At 45.9% G+C, this 20,767-nt stretch overlaps 1 protein-coding gene across 3 annotated transcripts; it reads right to left on the reverse strand.

The window, feature by feature from the left end:
• Positions 1-642: 642 nt before the first annotated feature.
• On the reverse strand, positions 643-19,377 carry RTCB (RNA 2',3'-cyclic phosphate and 5'-OH ligase). 3 transcript variants are annotated; one of them, XR_005010501.1, is made up of 13 exons: positions 19,135-19,325; positions 16,270-16,348; positions 14,943-15,010; positions 13,646-13,745; positions 12,690-12,846; positions 11,566-11,722; positions 10,500-10,659; positions 8,912-9,087; positions 7,384-7,572; positions 6,462-6,572; positions 3,351-3,470; positions 1,806-2,584; positions 643-1,728 (listed from the first exon to the last, which is right to left on the reverse strand). XR_005010501.1 is itself a non-coding variant. In XM_036761119.1 (12 exons), the coding sequence occupies exons 1-12, from the start codon at positions 19,225-19,227 to the stop codon at positions 2,477-2,479; spliced, it is 1,518 nt and encodes a 505-aa protein (XP_036617014.1). In that variant the 5' UTR covers positions 19,228-19,377; the 3' UTR covers positions 643-2,476. The 3 variants fall into 3 exon arrangements, 1 of the variants encoding a protein (XP_036617014.1); XR_005010500.1 differs by having other exon boundaries at positions 1,708-1,728; positions 1,780-2,584; XM_036761119.1 differs by having other exon boundaries at positions 643-2,584; positions 19,135-19,377.
• Between the last annotated feature and the right edge of the window lie 1,390 nt (positions 19,378-20,767).

The raw sequence follows: 20,767 nt of genomic DNA on the forward strand, positions 1-20,767 counted from the left end.
ATATTCTTCCAAATTCATTTTGCAATTTAATGTAAAAATCAGAGTAGTTCAGAGACCCAAATGCAGACATCAAAAAAGACAAGATTGTAGATAGGATGGTTAAGACCTAGTTAGAGCCACTAGGTGGCGCCATAGTGTGCAGCACTCGAGGCCTGGAGTCTGGGAATCCTCAGCTCCAAATCTGGCCTAAGAAACTTACTAGGTGTGTGGCCCTGGGCAAGGTACTGAACTCCATTTGCCTCAGTTTCCCCATCTGTGAAGTGGGGTCATGAAGACGCAAACACAACTGACCAAAAAAGACCTAGTTATCTGCAAGTTCAGAAATTTCTGCCCAAGCATGAGTTTGTGTAGGTCCAGAGTGTTTTCTGGTTCTCACGAATAGCTTTCCTTACTTGATACTACTTCTCTTCGAGCTCTGGTGGCAATGAGAAATCTCGCCATCAGACCGGTAGTAATTTGTTGTATGTGGGGATTTCACTTCTAGACGCCTGTTAAACTCCAACATGAAAGAGACGGAGTGGCCCTCCCGGATATAGGTGTCCAATCCCGCCCACCCCAGGAACGCCCCCAGCTGTGTGCATGTGCCCCAACATGCCTTGGGACTCACACCTGTCAGAGAAACAAAAAGTCATTCACTTCAGCTTCATTTTCAGGTAATTTATTCTTAAGTCATGTTTTTTGAACGGCCAAAGAAAAATTTTCAGAACAAGTGAACTGTAATGCTAGCTCCTTTCCTCTTACAAACTCAAATACTAACAAATAACCTAAAAACGGCCCAAGTCAGACAGGGGAGGCTGAGGGAGAGCAGAAAGGTTTTTCTACTGGGCAAGAAAACGGCATGTCTACAAACTGCCATAGAAATACATTTCAGAAAGTCTAATAAAAGTTAATTTTGTGTCATTAAGGTGAGCTAAGCCATCATTCCCTGACTGACGTCAGTCGGCTACAGGAAAAATTCTTGCTTTGAATTAGTTTGAAAAACATGAGTCGCCAGGCAAGCCCCAAGATGTACTCAGGAGATTCTGGCCACACTGGATTGGGCTTTTACTGTCAAGTGCCTTTGGTGTCCGCTGGTGGGTCTGCTCCTCTAAGCCATCTCTGCCCTTGTTTCCAAGGACTGGTGTAGAGATTCATTACTTCCTAAACATGTACCACATCTGAGAGGCATGCTCCACTGAACACCCCCCACCCCCAGTGCAGAGAACAGAATCTGGGAAAAGTGCTCCGATGAGATTATGATGGAGAAAGGGATGAGCCTGGTAAGAGGGCAAATGTGTTTCTATTAAGCCTGGTTTTCTGAAGGAAGGAAAAAAAAAAACCAGGAAAAATGGCAGCAGCTGACGGCAATCCTGGGAAAAACTCATTTTCTTTATAAGCAAATTCTCCCACAATCCTGACACAAAGTATAAATAACCTACGGTAGTTTTGTGACATTGCCCCCTTTCCTGGCTGTTCAGATCCACTAAGGCCTCAGTGCCAGGCCATCCATTCACCACAAACAGCCCCCTATCAGCTCCTGGCAGGTCACAGAACAAACCAGATCAGACTCGCTTGGCAGCCCTAGGTTTAGTTACCACCACCAAAACTTAACTCCAGAGCTACAGGGCTCAAGGTGTGCACACCAGCTTAAGCACAGAGGCCAAGCACTCCATGTTTCCAATCTGCAACCATCATCATGGAGAGAACGAACACACACACACACACACACACACACACACACACACACACCTCCAAGGAATGCCATCTGTCATTTGCATGATGTCTTGGGTCAGCAGGCACACACACACACACACACACAGACACACACCTCCAAGGAATGCCATCTGTCATTTGCATGACGTCTTGGGTCAGCAGGCAGCCCAAAACTTTGCCTTGTAGTTAGAAATAGGAAGGAAGCCCTGGCTACATAAACTAAAATACTTGGCCTTGCTTTCCTGCCACTGCTTCTCTCCCCTAGACTTGCCCTGCCCCAACCAAGCCCCGCTCAAAAAAAACAAAAACAAAAACAAACAAAAAAAAAAAACAAGGAAGCACAAGTCACTCTTCAGCCAGGGTTTTCCCCAAGTTAGTGATGGTAAGCCCCTTAGGCAAGGATGATGCCAGGGACCCTGAAAAGCCCCGTGGAGCAGAATGTCCTACCGCTCAGATCATCTAGCAGACTGGGAAGAAAACTTAGCGTTAAGGCAGGACTTCTTTTCACGCACTCTGAGGGTGGAACCAGGCCAGGAGTAATCAGTGACTGTGGCCAGACCACCAAGGCAATGAAAATGTCCATTTATTCCTCTCTGAATGAGACAGCGTGGCCTCTCTAACGGGCGGTTCTTTACCACGCTGGATCAGTCAGTTTGGAGTGGGAGATGTGACAGGCACACTTTGATTCAGGTAGGTCAGTAAATTTGGCATCTAAAGAGCGCGTGAATCCACGTCTGGGTCAGGTCTGGTCAGGTCAGTGGTCTCAGTTGAGCCCACTGGGACATTAGCCTTTGATAACTGCAATTGGTCGCAGTTTAATTGCTTTCTTGCTGATTCCAGCATCATGGCAGGTGTTCACAACATCTGTCACGTTTTTATACGACTCAGGGGCCTAAGAAGGGAAAAAAATGAGAGATTTAAAATTTTGTAAAGGAAATCTGTGAGTCCCAAGCATAAACAATACTTTTTGAAAATGCATCTTCCTAAGCAAAGTTTCCACTCTTCTTTACAAAGACTATGTGCAAAACTTAAAATACATGGTAAAGACAATATTTACAAACTATGACACCCCCCCCCGTTTTTAGATTAGTATTTTACTATTTAACAAGAGAAAAAGCTCCTCCGTCCTCACCCCACCTACTCCCAAACAAGGTAAATTCATTTTGGGTAAATCTGGAAAATGAGCTGGAGAAGGCAATGCCAAACCCTTACAGTATCTTTGCCAAGAAAACCCCAAATGGGGTCACAAAGGGTCAGACACGACTGAATAACAATAAAATCTTAATGTTAGGAGTTGGAGGCTTTTGTAGGAGGCAGTGAATTTGGTCAGAAAGAAATTTCTGAACGGGGAATCATTTAACACAGGATTTCACAACTTTATGGTTGTGTTTGTTTATAATGAATTATCGATGTTACTATAAAATGGTATTGCTTCATGCAATACGCTCATATATGGATCACATACAAAACAGTACAGACTACTCTGCAGTGAATCACAACTCAAGAGTGTGACTGAGAAGACGAAATATGGACTAGTTTTAGGAAAATTTACATAATTTACAAGATGGCAGGCAAAAAGCTTCCTAGGTGTAGCTGCTCCCATGCAAAGAAGTACAATGTAAAACTGTCACGTGAACAACCATGTAGATCTCCCTTACCTCTTCCATCACCAATTTAGGGGAAGCGACCCGGATCGCGATGCCCATGTCAGCCAATTTATCTAAAACATCCTGGAAGTCTAAGTTACGTCGAGATTTTGCTCGGGACAACGCACGACCCTGGGGGGAAACACATTTCAACAACATAAACTAGGGCCTGAGAGTCTTTGGACTAAAGGATAAATACAAAGAAGCTGTACGTGTGCCCATGGAACAGGATTCCCTGGAAGACAAGAATTCCCCCTGTCCCCCAAGAGGCTGAGCCAGAAGCTGTAGCTCTGAATGCAATGGCCCCGCGTGGAGAAGGCCAGAGAGGGAAGAGTCCTGGGTAGGTGTGTGGGGCAGGAATCCCCACTGGGCAGGATGCTCTCCAGCTCAGCGGGCAGACTTTCAGATAGATCTGATATTCGCAACGTTGGTCCCCTTTCCATCCTCTGGAGAACCCCAGAATCAGTCTGTGGCACATACAGTGTCATGAGCATTAGAGAGAAGGCCAGAGTTTAACACCATTTCTTCCAGGTTGTTTCATCTGAGTTAAGCAGGACTAACAGACACACTCCCGGTCTCTCAGGATTGGCGCACTGTGCACATCACTGACTCCTTTTCAGATACAGACACTGTGGTTCAGGAATCCAGGACAGCGCTCCAGGTCTTCTGGCAGAGGCCGAGGGTGGGAAGGAGACAAGAGTCTGGATGGAGTGGACTCTGTCCAGGTCTCTGGTGATGCTCAAGAGAGAAGGTGCTTAGAGATGAAGGATGCAGAGAACACCTCACCTAGATAACGATATCCGTAAGAACAGAGGAGAATGTGACCTCTTGGCAACATCCAATGTCCCTCTTATAGTCTAATCTCACCAAGAGACCTCCTAGTTACTTCATATACTCCCTTGGGAGGGACGTGACTGTTGTCCACCAATGTTTGAACTGTCTTCAGGTGGGAGAGGGAATAGATTTATTCTACCTTGTCCCACGGGGCAGAACTACATGTAACAGGTGAAAGCTACAAGGTGGCAGGTTATGACTTAACAGAAGAACTAACAATCACAGGCCCATCCGAAAGTGGAAGAGGTTGCCTGGGAGGTCAGGAGCTCCTTGTGGAGGTCTCCCAGGCCAGACAACCACCTGGTGGCTCAAAATAAGTAATCCTCAAAGATCTGGTGTTAATGTGGCCAGAGTGGATGATAGCAGGGATATGCGTTTGGCTCTGAGCTGCTCAACACTTCCACTATCACGTCCATAAAGGCACAGCTGGCACCCTCATCAATTTAGGTGATAACGTGAAATTGGTGGGAAGAGCTAACACACTGAATGACAGGATCCAAAAAAGATCTCCAGAGTTTAAAGCACTACAGCATCTACTATGGTAAAAAATAGGTAGGCATAGTTGGACAATTAAAAAAAAAAAAACTTGAGGGTTTTAGTGGACCCCAAGCTCAATGGGCCAGCCCAGTCAGATGTCCTCTGGAATGCTGCTAGGCTGGAGAACCCTTAGAGGCTGGGAGCAAGCAAGATGGCAAAGGGCCTCAGGAAGAACAGCAGACAGAATGGTAGGTATGTAGTTTGGAGGAGCCCCACAGGAGCACAAGAGCTGTGTTCAAAGATCTGAAGACTCTCATGTGGAAGAGGGATGACATTTTTTCTGCCTGGACCCCCAGAGCAGAACCAGAAGCCGAGGGAGAAGAGGCAAAGGGGCACACATCAGCTCCATGTGTGAATGACCCGAGACGGGGAGGGAGAGGCTGCCTCGTCCCATGGTGAGCTCCCCTTTCTTGGTGGTCTCTGAGCAGACACCAGATGATCACACTTGGATCACACAGGGACATTGTTGTGGGGATTCCTCTGAGGCAAAAGCACCATGGGATGAGATGTCCACCGAGGTCCCTCTCTTCTTCTTAGAATTCTGTGGTCTATATAAAGGATCTATGCCTCAGGTGAGGACAGGACTAGGTGATCTCCAAATTTCTTGTCCACTCTATAACTATGAACTCCAGGAGTGGTTCTCAAGCTGGGGGCTATCAGGCATCCCTGCAGGGAGGAGCCCATGAATCCATGCTCAGTGAAGCCTGTCCTTTGTTAATCAGAGATCTTCTTAGCCAATGAATACTTAGGGCACAACTTCTATCACGTGAAGGGAGGCCAACAGATCTGTTACGACATTAAAAGGAGTCCTCCTATTTAAAAAGACTGCGAACAGGTGATGAAAACTTTTTCTCCAGAGTGGACCTATCCAGCTATCAGGAAGATTCAGTGCCCACGAGTGATAGCCAAGCTAGCAGGTCTGTCTCATTCCACGGCCAATCCCCAAGGAGTTGGTTGGGGATTTCATCGGGATACAAACCTTCTCTACCAATACAGACTGGCAAGAGCTCTGCATTCGATAGTCACAGAGTAATGTCAGGCATGGGTTACATGGACTTCCCCAGGGTCACAGTCACTCTTGGGTCAGCAGGAAGGCCACCTTCCCCTCTCTCCCTATGCCACTATGCTTCTCTGAATACAGACCGACATCTTCGCCCTCCTCCATCTGGCCCACCCCAGGCAGAACACTGAAGAAGCCACTAGGGGACTTCCCGTACAACTTAGTTTTTAACTGCCTGGGAAGGAGTTTCCTATGAACCAATCGCCTCAGGCTTCCCAAAGTGCTGCCTTCTACAGGTAATGGACACTTGTGATGATCAGAAAGCATGAGAATGAAGCCCACAAAAGAGCGAGGAGGAAAACTTCTCAGATCATCTATTTCTGGGGGGTCAAGCTGTGTCCTCATGTTTCAGCACACACCCAGATATTACTTTCTGATCTCATTTTGGGAGTGGGCATAGCTGATGCTCCTCTTCAAAGTGCTCTCTGGCCCAGGAGTGAGTTTGAAGACAGCAGGGTGTCAGATCAACTGGAGGGACAAGGTGATGCCCAGACCCAAACTGGGCCCACAGGGAAGCCATCAAGATCACCCCCACTCACCTTCTTCAGACCATTAAGACCACCCACCGTGCACTTTGTGAGGCAGGCTCAGCAAGAAATGAGACATATCTGAACTCTTCCAGAAGGAATGAAAATGAGACGGATACAGCAGGGCGTGAAAGCGGGTCACTTCTAAAGGAGAAATCTACTTACAGCTCCATGACAGGTTGTTCCGAAGGTCTCTGTCATGCCCTGCTCAGTCCCAGTAAGAACATAGCTGCAGGTTCCCATGGTTCCCCCAATGAGGACTGGCTGTCCGGTCAGCTGAGGATGCAAACAGACCCACCACACAGAAATTAGAACAGCATGACCCTCAAACACCCACAACTTAAAATCTCTATGGCTTTGTTAGGTGGCAGAAGAATCGACTTGGTTCCTAAACTGAGTAACTTTTGCCCCATGTTAAGACCTGGTAGGTCCAATACAACCAGCATGTCTCAAAAGCCAGATATGACCATGTCATTCTCCTTTGAAGAAGTGGTCTGAGGGGTAGGAGGTGGGAACAGGAAGCCCTGGGGGGCGGGGGTGCTGCTGGAACAGTCTGTGCAGGTAGCATGAGGGCCTGGAGAAGGCAGAGGCAGGGAGAAGAGAAGAGAAGTGAGAAAGAGTCTTGAAGGTCCATGATTTAGTCACATTAAGTACTAAGACCCTAGAAAATCTCAGCATCCTGGGCTGCAAATGCCTGATAGGGACAGACGAGGGTCTGACACCAAAGTGAGGAGAACAAAGGAAAAGACTGTGATTCTCAACCCTTGTTTCATTGTCCCCCAGGATAACCCATTTCAAAAAACAAATTCATTGTGATTCATATCAGCACAAAGATAACTGTATACACATGGATAAGTACCATCATAGAAGCATTTATAGTGAAATCACACAAACCCCCAAGGCTAAGAATCCCTGTTCTCTGGGGCTTCTCTGCCCAGTGGGCATCATTCCCAGGACCAGTGGGGCAGAGAGGCTTACAGCAGCTCAGCTAAGACTCCTTTCCACTAGAAATATTTCCAACTGACTGACACTGATTCTGACGGCGACTCTTCCCCCTGCCAGGCCCTCGAGGTGTTGAGTCCCTGACCTGGTAATCCACAGCAATGAGGGGGTGGTGCGGAGGGAAGGCCCGGGTGGACCCCTTCCTGTGTACCAGCAGGGTCCGCTCTTTGCCATCCACCACATGCTGCTCCACCTTGGCAATGTTGTGGGAGACGTCATAGATCACATGGAGGTCCAAGTCATCAGGGGTTGTGTTGAAGACCTTGGCAAAAGCCTAAGCAAGAGAAAGTTCAGCTTTGGTTTAAAACAGTCAGGACTAGCCATCCCAAGTATTGAGCACATGCATGTGCACACACACACACACACTGCTATCCCCCCTCCCCCCCATCTCAGATCCTAGCCTGTTCTTCAAGTAGTCCAAGACACCTGAACAGTGGCATCCATCTCCAAGATGATGACCAGAAATGACCACTTAAGAATCCACTGCCGTACACCATCTCTTCACCCAGAACTGCCAAAGTCCACAGGACAGAGTCTTCCCTCTTGCTGTCCCCACATCCTTGACCCTGCATGCTGGGCTATCTCATTTTCAGGAGCTAAGCTTTACCTCATGGGGTTGTCAAGAAAAAGAGCGAGGTTTTATAGAACCGCCAAGGCTGCTGACTTGGCATGTCTCTGCACGAGGAAGGCTGGCTGAAGCCCTGTGGTCTCAGGGCCTGTAGGAAGCTCCTGCCATAAAGAAATCCCCTTTTGTCTTCTCGGTCACCCAGGCCACCTGTGGGCCTTGCCTGGCCCTTGGCTGTCCCTTCCTACCTTTTCAAAAGGTTTACTTTTGTGTCTTTTAAGAGAGACCAAGAAGAAGTCTGATGCATTCCATGTAAGGATCTGATCTGCAATAGAGCTAATTAACTAAGGCTTCAAAATTTAAAACAAAAACCTCAAACCAAACACTTACCTACCCTCAAATTAAGTTCAGGGCAGCTAGGTGGTGCAGTGGATAGAGCGCCAGGCCTGGGGCCAGGAAGACTCATCTTCCTGAGTTCAAATCTGGTCACAGCCGCTTGCTAGCTGTGTGGCCTTGGGCAAATTACTTAACCCTGTTTGCCTCAGTTTCTTCATCTGTAAAATGAGCTGGAGAAGGAAATGGCAAACTACTCCAGTATCTTTGCCAAGAAAATCTAAATGGGGTCATGAAGAGTCAGGCATGACTGAAATGACTGAACAACAGTTTGAAACTGAGCTGAGATTCTTTAAAATTTCAATGTCTCAAGAGTGAGAAAAATGCTCCAATTTAGCTGCTAGTAGACACTCCAGGGAAGTATAGTTTTTGTGTGGTTCTGGCATTGCCACTTTGCCAAGTGTCAGTCCTCTTATTTATGGGTTGCCTTAGTAGCCTACAATGAGGGATTACTACTGATTCCCATGACAACTGTTAACCAAGTGAAGAAAATAATCAGGTGTGTATCCATCCTCCTTTAAAAGGTGACCTCACATGCCCTGAATCTTATCCCACCAGTTACCAAAACAAACTTTCTTTGCCCACTATCTTTAGATTTCAAGGACACCAAGCCACCAAACCAAACACGGTCTCCAAAGAACACTTGGAATCCCACCTGGCGGGTCAGAAACGTCATGGAGGAGCGGTTGACCCAGGCATAGTTCCCGGCAGCTGCCATCCCCTTCAGGTAGTCCTGCCCCTCAGGGGAGCTGATCCGAGCACATGCTAACTGGCGGTCATTCACGATAATCTTGTCTCTCTTCATAGCTTTTTCCATGGCCACCAGGGCATCTGGAAGAAAAAAAATTTAGTTTAGCTTTCACTTGGTGGCTTGGCAAAGCAAGCTCATGCCACATAAACTTCACAGGCTTATTGTGAAGAAAGCATTTTCTACACCTGAAGTGCAACATAACCATGAAGTTACCTTTATTAGTATGTTATAAAAAAGTAAACCTGCAAACTTATCCTTCTGATCATTTCAGTACTACAGAGTTCACGCCTTCTACAAACAAATTCACTGAGCTCCACAAACATGCCAGGGACTGTGATATCCAACAATGTTATCTATGGCATGGTCCCTGCCCACAGGGATCTTACCATCCCCATCACAAATCTAGCAGCATCGTTAGTGTAGAAGCAGGAATAATAACCAGGTCAGAACATTCTGGTCTCCAGGAGTAAAAGTGGATGAGAAGGAATGTGACAGAGTAATTTACAATTTATCATCATCATGTGAGGCATGTTTATGATGGCTGGATTTCAGGGAGGTAAAGTGTTTGTTAATCCCATGAAATGAGATATATTATTAAAGGTTTCCAATACTTGTGAAATAAAATTCTCATAGCTGAAAGTCAAACCAGGGAGTGTATATGAAGCACCTACTGTGAGCCAGGCACTACACGAAGTGCTGGGGATAAAAACAAAAACACAAGGCAATCCTTGAATGAGAAATGAGTAATGAGAGAGAATGAGAGAGCGAGAGAGAGAGAGAGAGAGAGAGAGAGAGAGAGAGAGAGAGAGAGAGAGAGAGAGAGAGAGAGAGAGAGAGAGGTGCCAGTTACAGGAAGAGCAAAGGAAAGGGATGGGGCTGCTGGCACCACAGGGACTCAAGCTGCCCCACTGCCCCCAAGGTGGGAGCCCAAGAGATTCTCCTTCTTCTGTTTTCTGTTCCCTCTACATCCACCATCATGCTTCCATCAGATCATTCATCCTCAAGCAAAGAGTTGGCTACATCTCTCCTCTAAGAAAATCCTTCAAGAGCTCCTTCCTGCCCTGACTAAAGTGAATGATCTAGAGCCTGGCCTCCAGGGCCCTCCTGCCCCACCTCTACACTTTTGTCTCTGGCATTCCTTGTACCTGGAGCATCATTCTTCCCATTTGCCCTATCTCTGCCTAACCTTCGATGTTCCCTCCTCTGTGAAGTTTCTCCTGAATGGTCTTTCTTCATCCCTCAGATGTCACCCAGCACATGATTTGTGCCCTCTTAAGAGCTTACAATGTACCTTTTTATATTTGATCTGTGTATTTACAATCCCTTCCCCTGCCCTCCAAGCACAGAGAGGTCCTCAAAGGCTGGATCTGATGGAGTCTTAGCCAGACCTTTGTATCTCACCACTTAAACACTGTGGGTCCCCACAACCTGCCTCAAGCGTCTGTTCACGTCCCAAGGTTCCATGAGGCCACAGGTTAGGTCCAGATCATACCTGTAGCTACCTGATGGCCCAGGCCTCTGCTGCCGCTGTGGATCATCACACACACCTGCCCCTTGTGGTCAATGCCCATCTTCTTAGCAGCGTACTCATTAAAAATCTCATCCACAACTTGGATTTCTGCATAGTGATTTCCTGCTCCCAGGGTCCCAAGCTGTCAAAACAAAACAAAATAAATCCACCCTGGTCAAATGGTCCCCTCCTCCTTTAATCAAATGACACGCCAAATCCCATTACAACAAAGAACATTACAGAAAAGACCTCTGTATAGTTAAACTTCTGACCCCCAGCAGATGGCTTACTTCTAACAGTATTTGATCTAGCAAAAATAACTCGGACAAGGCCTTAGAGTTCACTGATTATTAAAGAAGATATTGTAGACAGTACATAAACAGAAAATGCTTCATTAGTTAGCTAAAAGTATAGGTTCCCATATGTTTTGTGCCCTGGCCTAAACACCATCAGCTACAAGAGAAAATTCATTTTACAGGTAGACAGAATCCTTTACTAAAAACTTTACTGACTTCAGCATGAAAAATATTTCAAATAGGGGGGCAACCGAAGTTCAGGATAATTTCACCAAGGAGGAGGCACATTTGGCCTCTAAGGCAAAAGTCCAGGATTATAAAAGACAATCAGGGAATCAATTTGATCTTAGGGGTCATAGAAATACATCATGATGCATTCCAGTGTTTCTGCTTTTTCTAACTCCTACATCTCCGTAGGAGGATGGTTGTGCACTTTTATTTTTGGAACCCAAGGCTCCCTTGGCATGTGACCCATAGCACTGGCCAAGCATCCACCAAAATGGTGGGATTGGCATTGGCCATCCACTGGCCACTAACCACTGTTAGAGGTGGGGGGCTTGTAAACACTTTCTAGAATGACAGAGAAGTGACAGATGTTTCAAGAAGCCAAGGCCCCAGGTCCCTCTCCCAGGCTATGACCTCCTGCTGCTTCTCCTGGAGGCTGGAGGTGGGGAATGTGGTCATAAAATACAAGAATGATTTTAAATAAAAACAATGTGGAAAAGAGACAGCTGAATGACCCGAAAGGTTACCTGAGGAAGGCCTCTCTTTTTAGCCCTGGCGGAGACCTTGTTAGGGTCAGCTTGCAGCATACGCCCATATTCCTCACAGTGCTCCTTGTCCTCTGCCCAGGCATAGCCTTCTCGTAGAGACCAGTCCACCCCCATCTCTAGAGCCTCCTCTAAGTCCCTGAAATAAAAGAACTGTGGTCACCATGGGGTCAAAAAATAGGTCACACAACTTTGTTACAAGTGCTTCCTTCAACATTTAAAAAAACCCAATGTTTCTAAAGGCAGACAGAACACTGAATCCATGCTGGTCTGGCCCTTTTCCTTTATATGAGCTCATTTGATCCCAAGCCCTATGCGGCAGGGAAAATGTAGTACGAAGAAACCTCAAGCCCATGAATGGAGAGATAACAGGTCAAGAGTCGCCTTGGTCTGCATGGAATCAATATTTCTAATAGGTGTTGTCATGCCAACCATGACTTTTCCCTGTTTCCATGCCCCTTGTGGAGAGAGTAAGCCAACCCAACTGATGCAGTCCACCTCCAAGCTGCCTCTGCTTCTGCTCTGCATTCTGAAGCTAAGCTGTTCACGTATGAAATCCTAGAGGCGACGCAATCTATATCCAGATTTGTGAAGCCTTTTGCCCCATGTTGGCATAACCCTCCCACCGTGGCCTTTTAAATACAACAAAATCCCATGGCCCCTTCAGTACTGAGTTTCCTCATCTTTAAAAAGAAAGGATGACCTAGAATACCTTGCAAGTTTCTTCCTTATCCTAGGAGCCAAGGTCCCTGGAGGTTGTTTTTAACAGACACTCTCTGATCCCCAGCCTTGGGAATGTGACTTGGAAAGAAAGAGCACCCAACACATCATGTCCACCATTTTCATTCAAATTATGGTGGTCTTAGCTTAATTACAGGAAAAATTCCAATACAAAGACACTGTTAAAGTTCCCAATCCATTACATTTGACTACAAGAGACCTGACTGGTTTCTCTTATAGTACTGAAGCTACTCTTAATAGGTGGGTTTCCACCTGAAGCTCAAAAAACTTAGGACCCCTATTTGAAAAAAAAAAAACAAACCAAAAACCATCCTTTCCCAAACTTGCTAAAGAGAAACATACGCATTAATAACTTTTGGCCTTACTTGGCATTCATGGGGATAACTCCTTTGGATCCCACCCCAACAGGAATGTGGTCAAACATGGCCTGGGCGAGTTGCTCCTTCACAGGCTGGACATCACTTTCATCAAGATTGGTTCTCAGCAAGCGGACACCACAGTTGATGTCAAATCCGACACCACCTGCGGAATGAAGACAACCCAAGCCCAATCAGCAAGTCTGGATAACCTGGCAAGTGTTTCTTGCTATTAATAGATAAAGGAAGGGAGCAGGTACAAAGAACATGGAAGGCAGGGTGGAAGAATGGAAGGAACCCTGGAGCTGGGTTCACAGCCCACAGGGCAAGCTCTTGGAGCCCAAGTTTCCTCACCTGTAAAATGAAAATCTGACTTGTGTGATATCCCAACCTCACAGGGTTGCTGGAGGAAAGTGCTTTTTAAAGTGCTTTATAAATCTAAGTCATTGATAATAAAATGTTGATAGTTCAGCTGCTCATGACAAGGCAGAACCTTTTAGTTTATTTCAACTCTGGTTTTTGTCACAACAAAGTGGTCTCAGCTTTGTTAAGGTGGATAACACAAATAATATAACAAAACTTGATGCAGACAATTCTGGGGCCAGAGAGGCAGCACTGAATCATGTCCTGGAATAGGGAACAGGACAAAGACTTCGTTTTTAATTCCTTATTAAAACTCTTCCAATGCAACAATCAACGTTTTAGAGTAGCTTGTTTTTAGTGACTGTGTAACAGCAGGGATGCAATATGCAGCTGAAGGGGGAAGATGAGGGTTTCGGTAAATGCCCATCTAAGTTCAATGTTTTACTACGTACTGATTACCTATGGTCAATTATTTTACTCAGTAGAATGGAGGGAAATTACTGCAATTCCAAACTACTGATCATGAGCTCTGGTCCACAGAGAGAAGGTGACCAGTGAGCAGCACAGTGTAGGGGTGGATGGGGGAGTGTCCGTGACCTTACCTGGGGACACCACAGCTTCTGGGTCACTCATGTCAAAGGCAGCCATATTCCCAATAGCAAATCCATAACCAGAATGGACATCGGGAAGCCCAATAGATCTCTGAAAGAGATTTTAGAACATCCACAACCAGGAACCATCTTTTTTTGGAGCCTCTCAAAACCTCTTCCTCTCTCTACACTTCTTAGCTGAGGTCACTCCCTACTAATCAAGAGTCGGCAGCCTATCTGGTAATAAGACTCTGAACCTAAACCACATGGAGGCTTACGCCGTCCAACTCAGTGATCAGAAAGTTTTCTTGTCCGCTTAGAGCTCACACAGCTTTTCTTAGGGGTAAAATCCTCCACATACAAAGCTGATAACAGGAAAGGCACCCACGTAAAGCTCCTGAATAAACACGAGCTCCAATCAGAAGACACTGAGTTAAGAGGCTGCTGAGAATCGTTCTTCCCAGCTGAAAGTGGCAGACATTTTCATTTACTCTGAGAACATTCTAGAAAGTGACCCTTGGCCAGTGTGAATCATGACAATGCAGAACCAAGATGATTCAATCGATGGAAATATGATCTAATGGGAGGACCCTGGGCTTAGACTAAACCCTGGCTCTGATGCTTACTAAGCCCAAAGTGGGGACAATATTATCTGCAGTAACCATCCCACAAGGTATGAGGAAACTGCTTTGTTTGTAAACTTTAAAGCCCTAAAGAAATGTTTGTCACTGCTACTGTTACTGGCTAGTTTACATCATGTGACTTCTGTTTGTTTCTACATCTAACCGATAATGGCCTTACTATACAATGGGACCAAGGCTTTTTTTATCCAGGGCTCTAGGAGACGCTGACGGATCCAGGACTGGGACAATGAGCATGCAGGGTATGTGTTCATTTTCTATTTCCAGCCCCATTTAATGAGGAGCTGTAGGGGCCCTCCCGCATACTTCCTGGCCGACTATCCCCCTTTACCAATAAATATGACCTTGAATAATTGTCTCCTCCATCCCCACACCAACTCTCCACCCCTTTTCCACTCATGCTCCAATTATTCTCTTCGAATGGAGCAACACACAGCAATATTGCCCAAACTCATCAATCAAATGCAATATAAGCAATTAAGAAAAAAAAATCAGCTTCGTTAGTTTTGAACTTGTATGAATTTTAGCCAAGTGATGCTATGAAATCTATGGTATTCCCAGCTGGAAAACTCCAAGACAGCCACAGTCAGTTATCTTTTCAGCCTCCACCCTCTTGACAGGCCATCAGAATGGAAAAGTCAACAGCAAGATTCTGAGCTATAACTCACGTGGACAATCCCAGGTAAGGCTGCCACGTTGCCAATCTGCTTCATTGCTGGCAGGAAGCCACCAACACCTAGAGAAGGAAAGAGAAGAGAAGAAAAGAAAAGAAAAGAAAAGGATATTTCCCTTTTCAAAACATCTGAGTAAATATATTCATAATTCACCAACAGGGCAGAAACAGCTTTTCTTGTGCCCAAAACAAAGCGCTACCTTAAATCAAGGGGAGATGGCTGAAACTACTCACACCATGCGGCAGAGAAGGCTGGATCAAAAGGGAAGAGTTCTCAAGCTCTAGGGAAGGAAGTGAGGCTATCTGGATGTCGCTATGACACTTCATAGAAACTTACACAGGGAAGCAGCCAGCCTGGCATGTGGTGTCCAGAATGCTGGGTCCACCTCCCCACAAGACCGACCTGCTCGTGGTCAAATCGCTTAATGCCTCTTTGGGCTTCAGCTTCCTCAAGCGGTGCCACAGTACTGTCACCCTACTGACAGATGAGGAAACTGAGACTCAAGAGAGTGCTATAGGCTCTCTCCTAACTCCAAGCCCATTTAGGGGCCCCAGTGGACAGTGCTGGGCCTGGAATCAGGAAGACTTGAGTTCAAATCCAGCCGTGTGACCCTGGGCAAGTCGCTTAACCACTATTTGCCTCAGTTCCTCATCTGTAAAATGGGGATTATAACAGCAGCTGCCTCCCAGGAACAAATGGGATAATTGTTTAAAAAAAGCATGCTTAGCACAGCACCCGGCACGCAACAGACGCCTAATAAATGTTTGCTTCTCACCACCACACACCATCGGTGTATTTACACATGGCCTCCCTAAGGTCCCACAAGACATCAGCGACAGACACACGTCTGGTTTAGTCCGATTACACCCATTTCCTTCCCAGGAAGTAAGCGGAACACCTGTGGGATGACTTTCCTATCTCAAGTCTTCCTTCTCTACTAGGACTTCACTTGTCTAAGATCACCAAGGTCTGATGCGGTAGAACCCAGAACCTGTGACTCCAAATACTGTCTGTGTGTGTGTGTGTGTTATGGATTTTGGGGGGGTTCAGCTCAACCAATTCATGTTTTTCATATAAATACCCACCAATTTTCACAAAAGCAGGTGTGGCTTTTGTTTGTTGCTAAGCGATGCTATTTTGCATTCATTTCATCAGGAGTAAATACTTCTTTGGTATAATTTCAATCCTTGGTTACTACTTTGGCTGAGTCTTTATAAAATCAAGCCTACTTCAGGTCTGCTTTCCTCAAGGAAGGAGGGAAGACACGGCAGTTAGCTAGTAGAAAAGCCAATTCCTTCCACCCAAACCTTGGCGTACTCACCTCCACCTCGGCAGGCATTTCTTAACTCCTCAAACATCAGCTTCTCAAGCGGATCGTTCACGTAGAACACTCCTTCCACCTGGGGCCAAACGCAAATGAAAAAAAAAAAAAACAAAACCACATTATTTACAACATGCATGCTCCAAAACAGAATGCTGGCCACAATTTCTGTTGTTATCTCGCCCTGCTCCAAATCTTTGTTACATGGTTTGTAAACTTATAATATTGTCCTCCACAATAAAGAAGATCTAAGATGGGGCCTGGGAGCAGGGTCACCAGCATTTTTTCAAATGGAGAATTGCTGCAATATGTAGAGTGTAAGCCCCTTGAGGGCAAGAGCTGTTTTGTACTGTGTTTGTCCCCCAGTGTCTAACACTGTACATAGCAGACAAGCCTGAATAAGTATTTATTGAGCTGAACCACACCTTGCTTTCATTTTGAAAAAGCTTTTATTGAACTACCGTTAACAAAACATGGAATTTATGACTTTATAAACTGAACAGCATTGCAGTCTTACAGAATAGGCCAGAGTCTATGTTGTCTCGTGTTTCCAAAGCAGCAATCAGTATCGAAGAAACTGACCCTAACAACCCCGTGACAATTTTTAATTACGCCAGTTGAGACTTTAGTATACATGTACAATTTTTCTCTATCCTTAAAAAAGGAAAATGGATTCACTCAACAAATATAATTTGCTAAATGCCTAATGGGGCAAAGCAACAGGGTAGACACCGAGGAATGTTCAGACAAGAAAACACAAAAATAAATAAGAAATGTGCCTTGACTTCAAGGAGAGAGGAAGAAGGGAAGGAGAAGAGAAAAAGCATTCATTCAGCGTCCACTCTGTAACAGGAGGTTCTTACAAATATTATCTTGTTAACCACAATTCTGCAGGGTTTTATAGGTGAGGAAACTAAGGCAAACAGAGGTTAACTGACTTGCGCAGGGTCACACAGCTAGTGTCTGATGCCAAATTTGTACTCTTCCTGACTCCGGGTTCATCACTCTATCCACTGAGCCACCAGCTGTAGAGCTCTGTAATGCATCCTGGGCCATGTCCGGTAGTCCTGACCAATATCTGGCCACTGGAGGAGAAAGTGAGGCTGGTGACCTTGCACAGCCCTCCCTCACTCAAATCCAAGTCAACTGCAAGTCACGTCATCATCTCCCTGCTGTCATGGTCCTCTTCAAGAATGGAGGACAAACACAATAAAACAGAGAGAGCTCCCCGAAGCTTAGAGCGGTTAACTTACTAGTCCAGGGTCACACAGCTACAGCTGGTGTCTAGGGCAGGACTCAAACCCAGGTCTTCCCAATTCCAAGTCTACCACACACACTAGTCCCTTCAGGGCCCTGCTATCACCACCACAGGTATGAAGCAAAGGAAAAATCACTTCTCTTGGGGAGCACGAGGGAGGACTTTGTGGAAGACGTGATCATTGAAATGGGTCTTAAGAAAAGGGGGAAGGATGTCTGACTGAGTGGCCTGGGGGAGGGCAGAAGAGTGGCCACACACCTAAGAATGGTGAGGAATCTAATCTGTTTGGGATGGAGGAGATATAAATGGAAAATGTGGAATAAAATTGGTCAGTACAGCTTGTGGAAGGCCTGAAAAGTCTGCTAGGGGTGGAGAAGTAACTGTGCTAATAGCGGTCAGTGTTTCACAATTATCAAGATTGGTCCAAATGCGTTTAGCCAAAATGATACAACGAATTATGTGATTATGACAAGAAACGTCCAGCACGTTTTCTAGCAGAGATAAAATGTCACCAAAGGTGGAAGGGCTAACGGAAAGACAACAAAATGAAACATTCTGTCATCTAGGGAACGTCTCATTCTTTTCTAGCGCATTTATCAGAAAGGAAAATCGTTATGGTGCAAATGGTGACAAAGAAGCAACGGAGACACAGGGGTCTCGGGACACCGTCCAAGGGGCCCCGCCATTAAGGGAGCTCTTCATGTACAGGCTCTGCAAACACCTCCGTCCACGACCCAACAACAGGCTGTGCAGTTTTCCACGTTCGTGACCGTCACCCTTAAGGTGACTCTTTTCCTTTTCTGGTCCCATCCAAATCCCAAATTCCGAATGCACACGGCGGACACCTCTTCTGTCCTGCACCTTCCCTCCCTTAATCCTCTCCTATTTATCCTGGATATAACCCGCTTTGTCTCTGTCCGTCTGCAGGCTGTCTCCCCCATTAGACTGTGAGGTCCCTGATGGCAAGGGCCCCCTTTTGTCTCTTTTTGTATCCCCGCCGCCCGGCTCAGTGGCTGGCACAAAGTAGGTGCTTAATGTATGCTTACTGATTGTTTCCCCTGTGAACTCCCAGAGGGCAGGGGCGGCCTTTTCTCTCTTTCTGCACCCCCGGTGCCTAGCCCAGTGCCTGGCACGCGGGAGCCCCTTAATGAATGCTTATGGATGGATGGAGTTGTCATTACCTCCCCCAAGTTACTCTGCACTTCATAGGATCAGACTAGGGCTAGAAGGGGCTTCAGGAGGGACCACCGACTCCAACTACGTAATCTTACGCCAACGAGCACTTATGAAGCGCCTGCTGTATGCCATACTTGGTAAGTACAGACTGACCGCGCGCTTCGAGAGCCCCCAGTTACTAGGCAGAACAGTCCGGGGGTCACGACCTGCTGGGGGGGGAGGCGCCAATTGTGAACCGCCAACTCCTCAGACCGCTAGCGACGGCAGACACCATGTGGTCCTGACCCTCACCCGGTCCGGGGCACTTGCTGGGGAAACTGAGGCACAGCAGGATATTTTTCACACACACCTCCCCACTCCCCGCCTCCTGGGGACGCTCCGGGCCTGGGACGGAGGCCGGACAGAGGCCGGGCCAGGCGGGCCCCGCTCACCTGCATGTTGGGCACGAAGCCCTTCTTGATCCTCCAGCAGTTCTTGTGGATCTTGTCCAGATACTGCAGCTCGTCATTGTAGCTGCGGCTCATGGTGGCTCCCGGCCCGGTTCCGCCTCGGCTTCCTCAGCCTCTTCAGTCCCAGATGGATCAGCCTCAGTCGCCGGGAGCTATGCCTCCGTACTCCGACTGCACAGGCGCAGGCGCATAAGGCCGTGGCGCGGGAGAAGCGGAAGCGGAAGCGGCGGCGACGGGGCACGGCGGGGCTCAAAAGGCTTCGAGGCGAAACACTTTCCGCTTCAGTGAGCTTTGACTGCCCCCTAGTGCTGGCTCCTCTCCTATCCCCTTCTCTCCTCTCCCCATCCTTTTCTCTTTTTCTTTCTTTCTCTCATTCTCTTCCTTTCATTTTCTCTTTTTTTTCCATTTTTCCTTTCTCTTTGTTTTTTCTTTCTCTTCCTTCTTTCCTTTTTCTTTCTGTTTCTCTGTTTCATTATATTTTCTTTCTCTTCCTGTTTCTTTTTCTCTCTTCTCTTTCATTCTCTCTTTCTGTTTCTTTCTTTCTCTCGTTATTTTTCTTCCTTTCCTTTTCTCTTTTTCTTCTTTTTCTCTCATTCTTTCTCTTCTTTATTTTCCTTTCTTTTTCTGTTTCTTTTATTCTCTTTCTTGTTTTTTTTTCATTATCTTCTTTCTTTTCCTCTTTCTCTTTCCTTCTTTCTTTTCTTTCCTTCTCTTTCTATTTGGTATTGATTTTAATCTTTATTCCTTTTTTTCAATTAGATTTTTTATTTTGAGTTTACAACACTAAGTTTTACATGTTCTTGTGTTTCAAATTTTCTTCCCTTCCCTCCCCCCCATGGCATGTAGTCTGATATAAATTCTATATCAACCTTTGCATTAAACTTATTTACACAATAGTCAAGTTGTAAACAAGAATTATGACCAATGGAGTGAATCATGAGAGAGAAGAAACAAAACCAAAAAAAAAAAAAGAAAAAAAAGAGAACAAATGGTTTGCCTTAATCTGCATTCAGATGCCACATTTCTTTCTCTGGATGTAGATAGCTCTCTCCATCATGAGTCCTTTGGAGCTGTCTTTGAGCCTTGTATTCCTGAGAAGAGCCGAGTCTATCAAAGTAAGTCAGATTTGGATCTTTATTCTTGCAAATGAATGCTCTTGCTGTACACAGCCACATCAGAAACTACATTGTTAAACAAATTACTTACTATCTGCTAACTTATAGCAAATTTAATTTTTGTGATGTTACTTGTTATTGGCCATACCTAAACATTCTTCTCTTCAAAATTTTTTTTTCAATTAGCAAGTTTTTGTCTCTCTCACTTCCACCCCACAACTGGACAAAATGAAAACAAACTCTTATAACAATAATATTAATAACAATGATGTTAGCAACATCAAATGTAATAACTATAACAATATTACCCAGGCATCTGGGCGGCACAGAGGATAGAGCGCTAGGTGTGGAGTCAAGAAGATTCATCTTCCTGAGTTCAAATCTGGCCTCAGACACTTACTAGTTGTGTGACCCTGGGCAAGTCACTTAACTCCATTTGCTGCAGGTTTCCTCATCTGTCAAATGAGCTAGAGAAGGAAACGGCAAATCATTCCACCGTC

Source organism: Trichosurus vulpecula, chromosome 5 (assembly GCF_011100635.1).
Source record: "Trichosurus vulpecula isolate mTriVul1 chromosome 5, mTriVul1.pri, whole genome shotgun sequence".
Taxonomy (NCBI): domain Eukaryota; kingdom Metazoa; phylum Chordata; class Mammalia; order Diprotodontia; family Phalangeridae; genus Trichosurus; species Trichosurus vulpecula.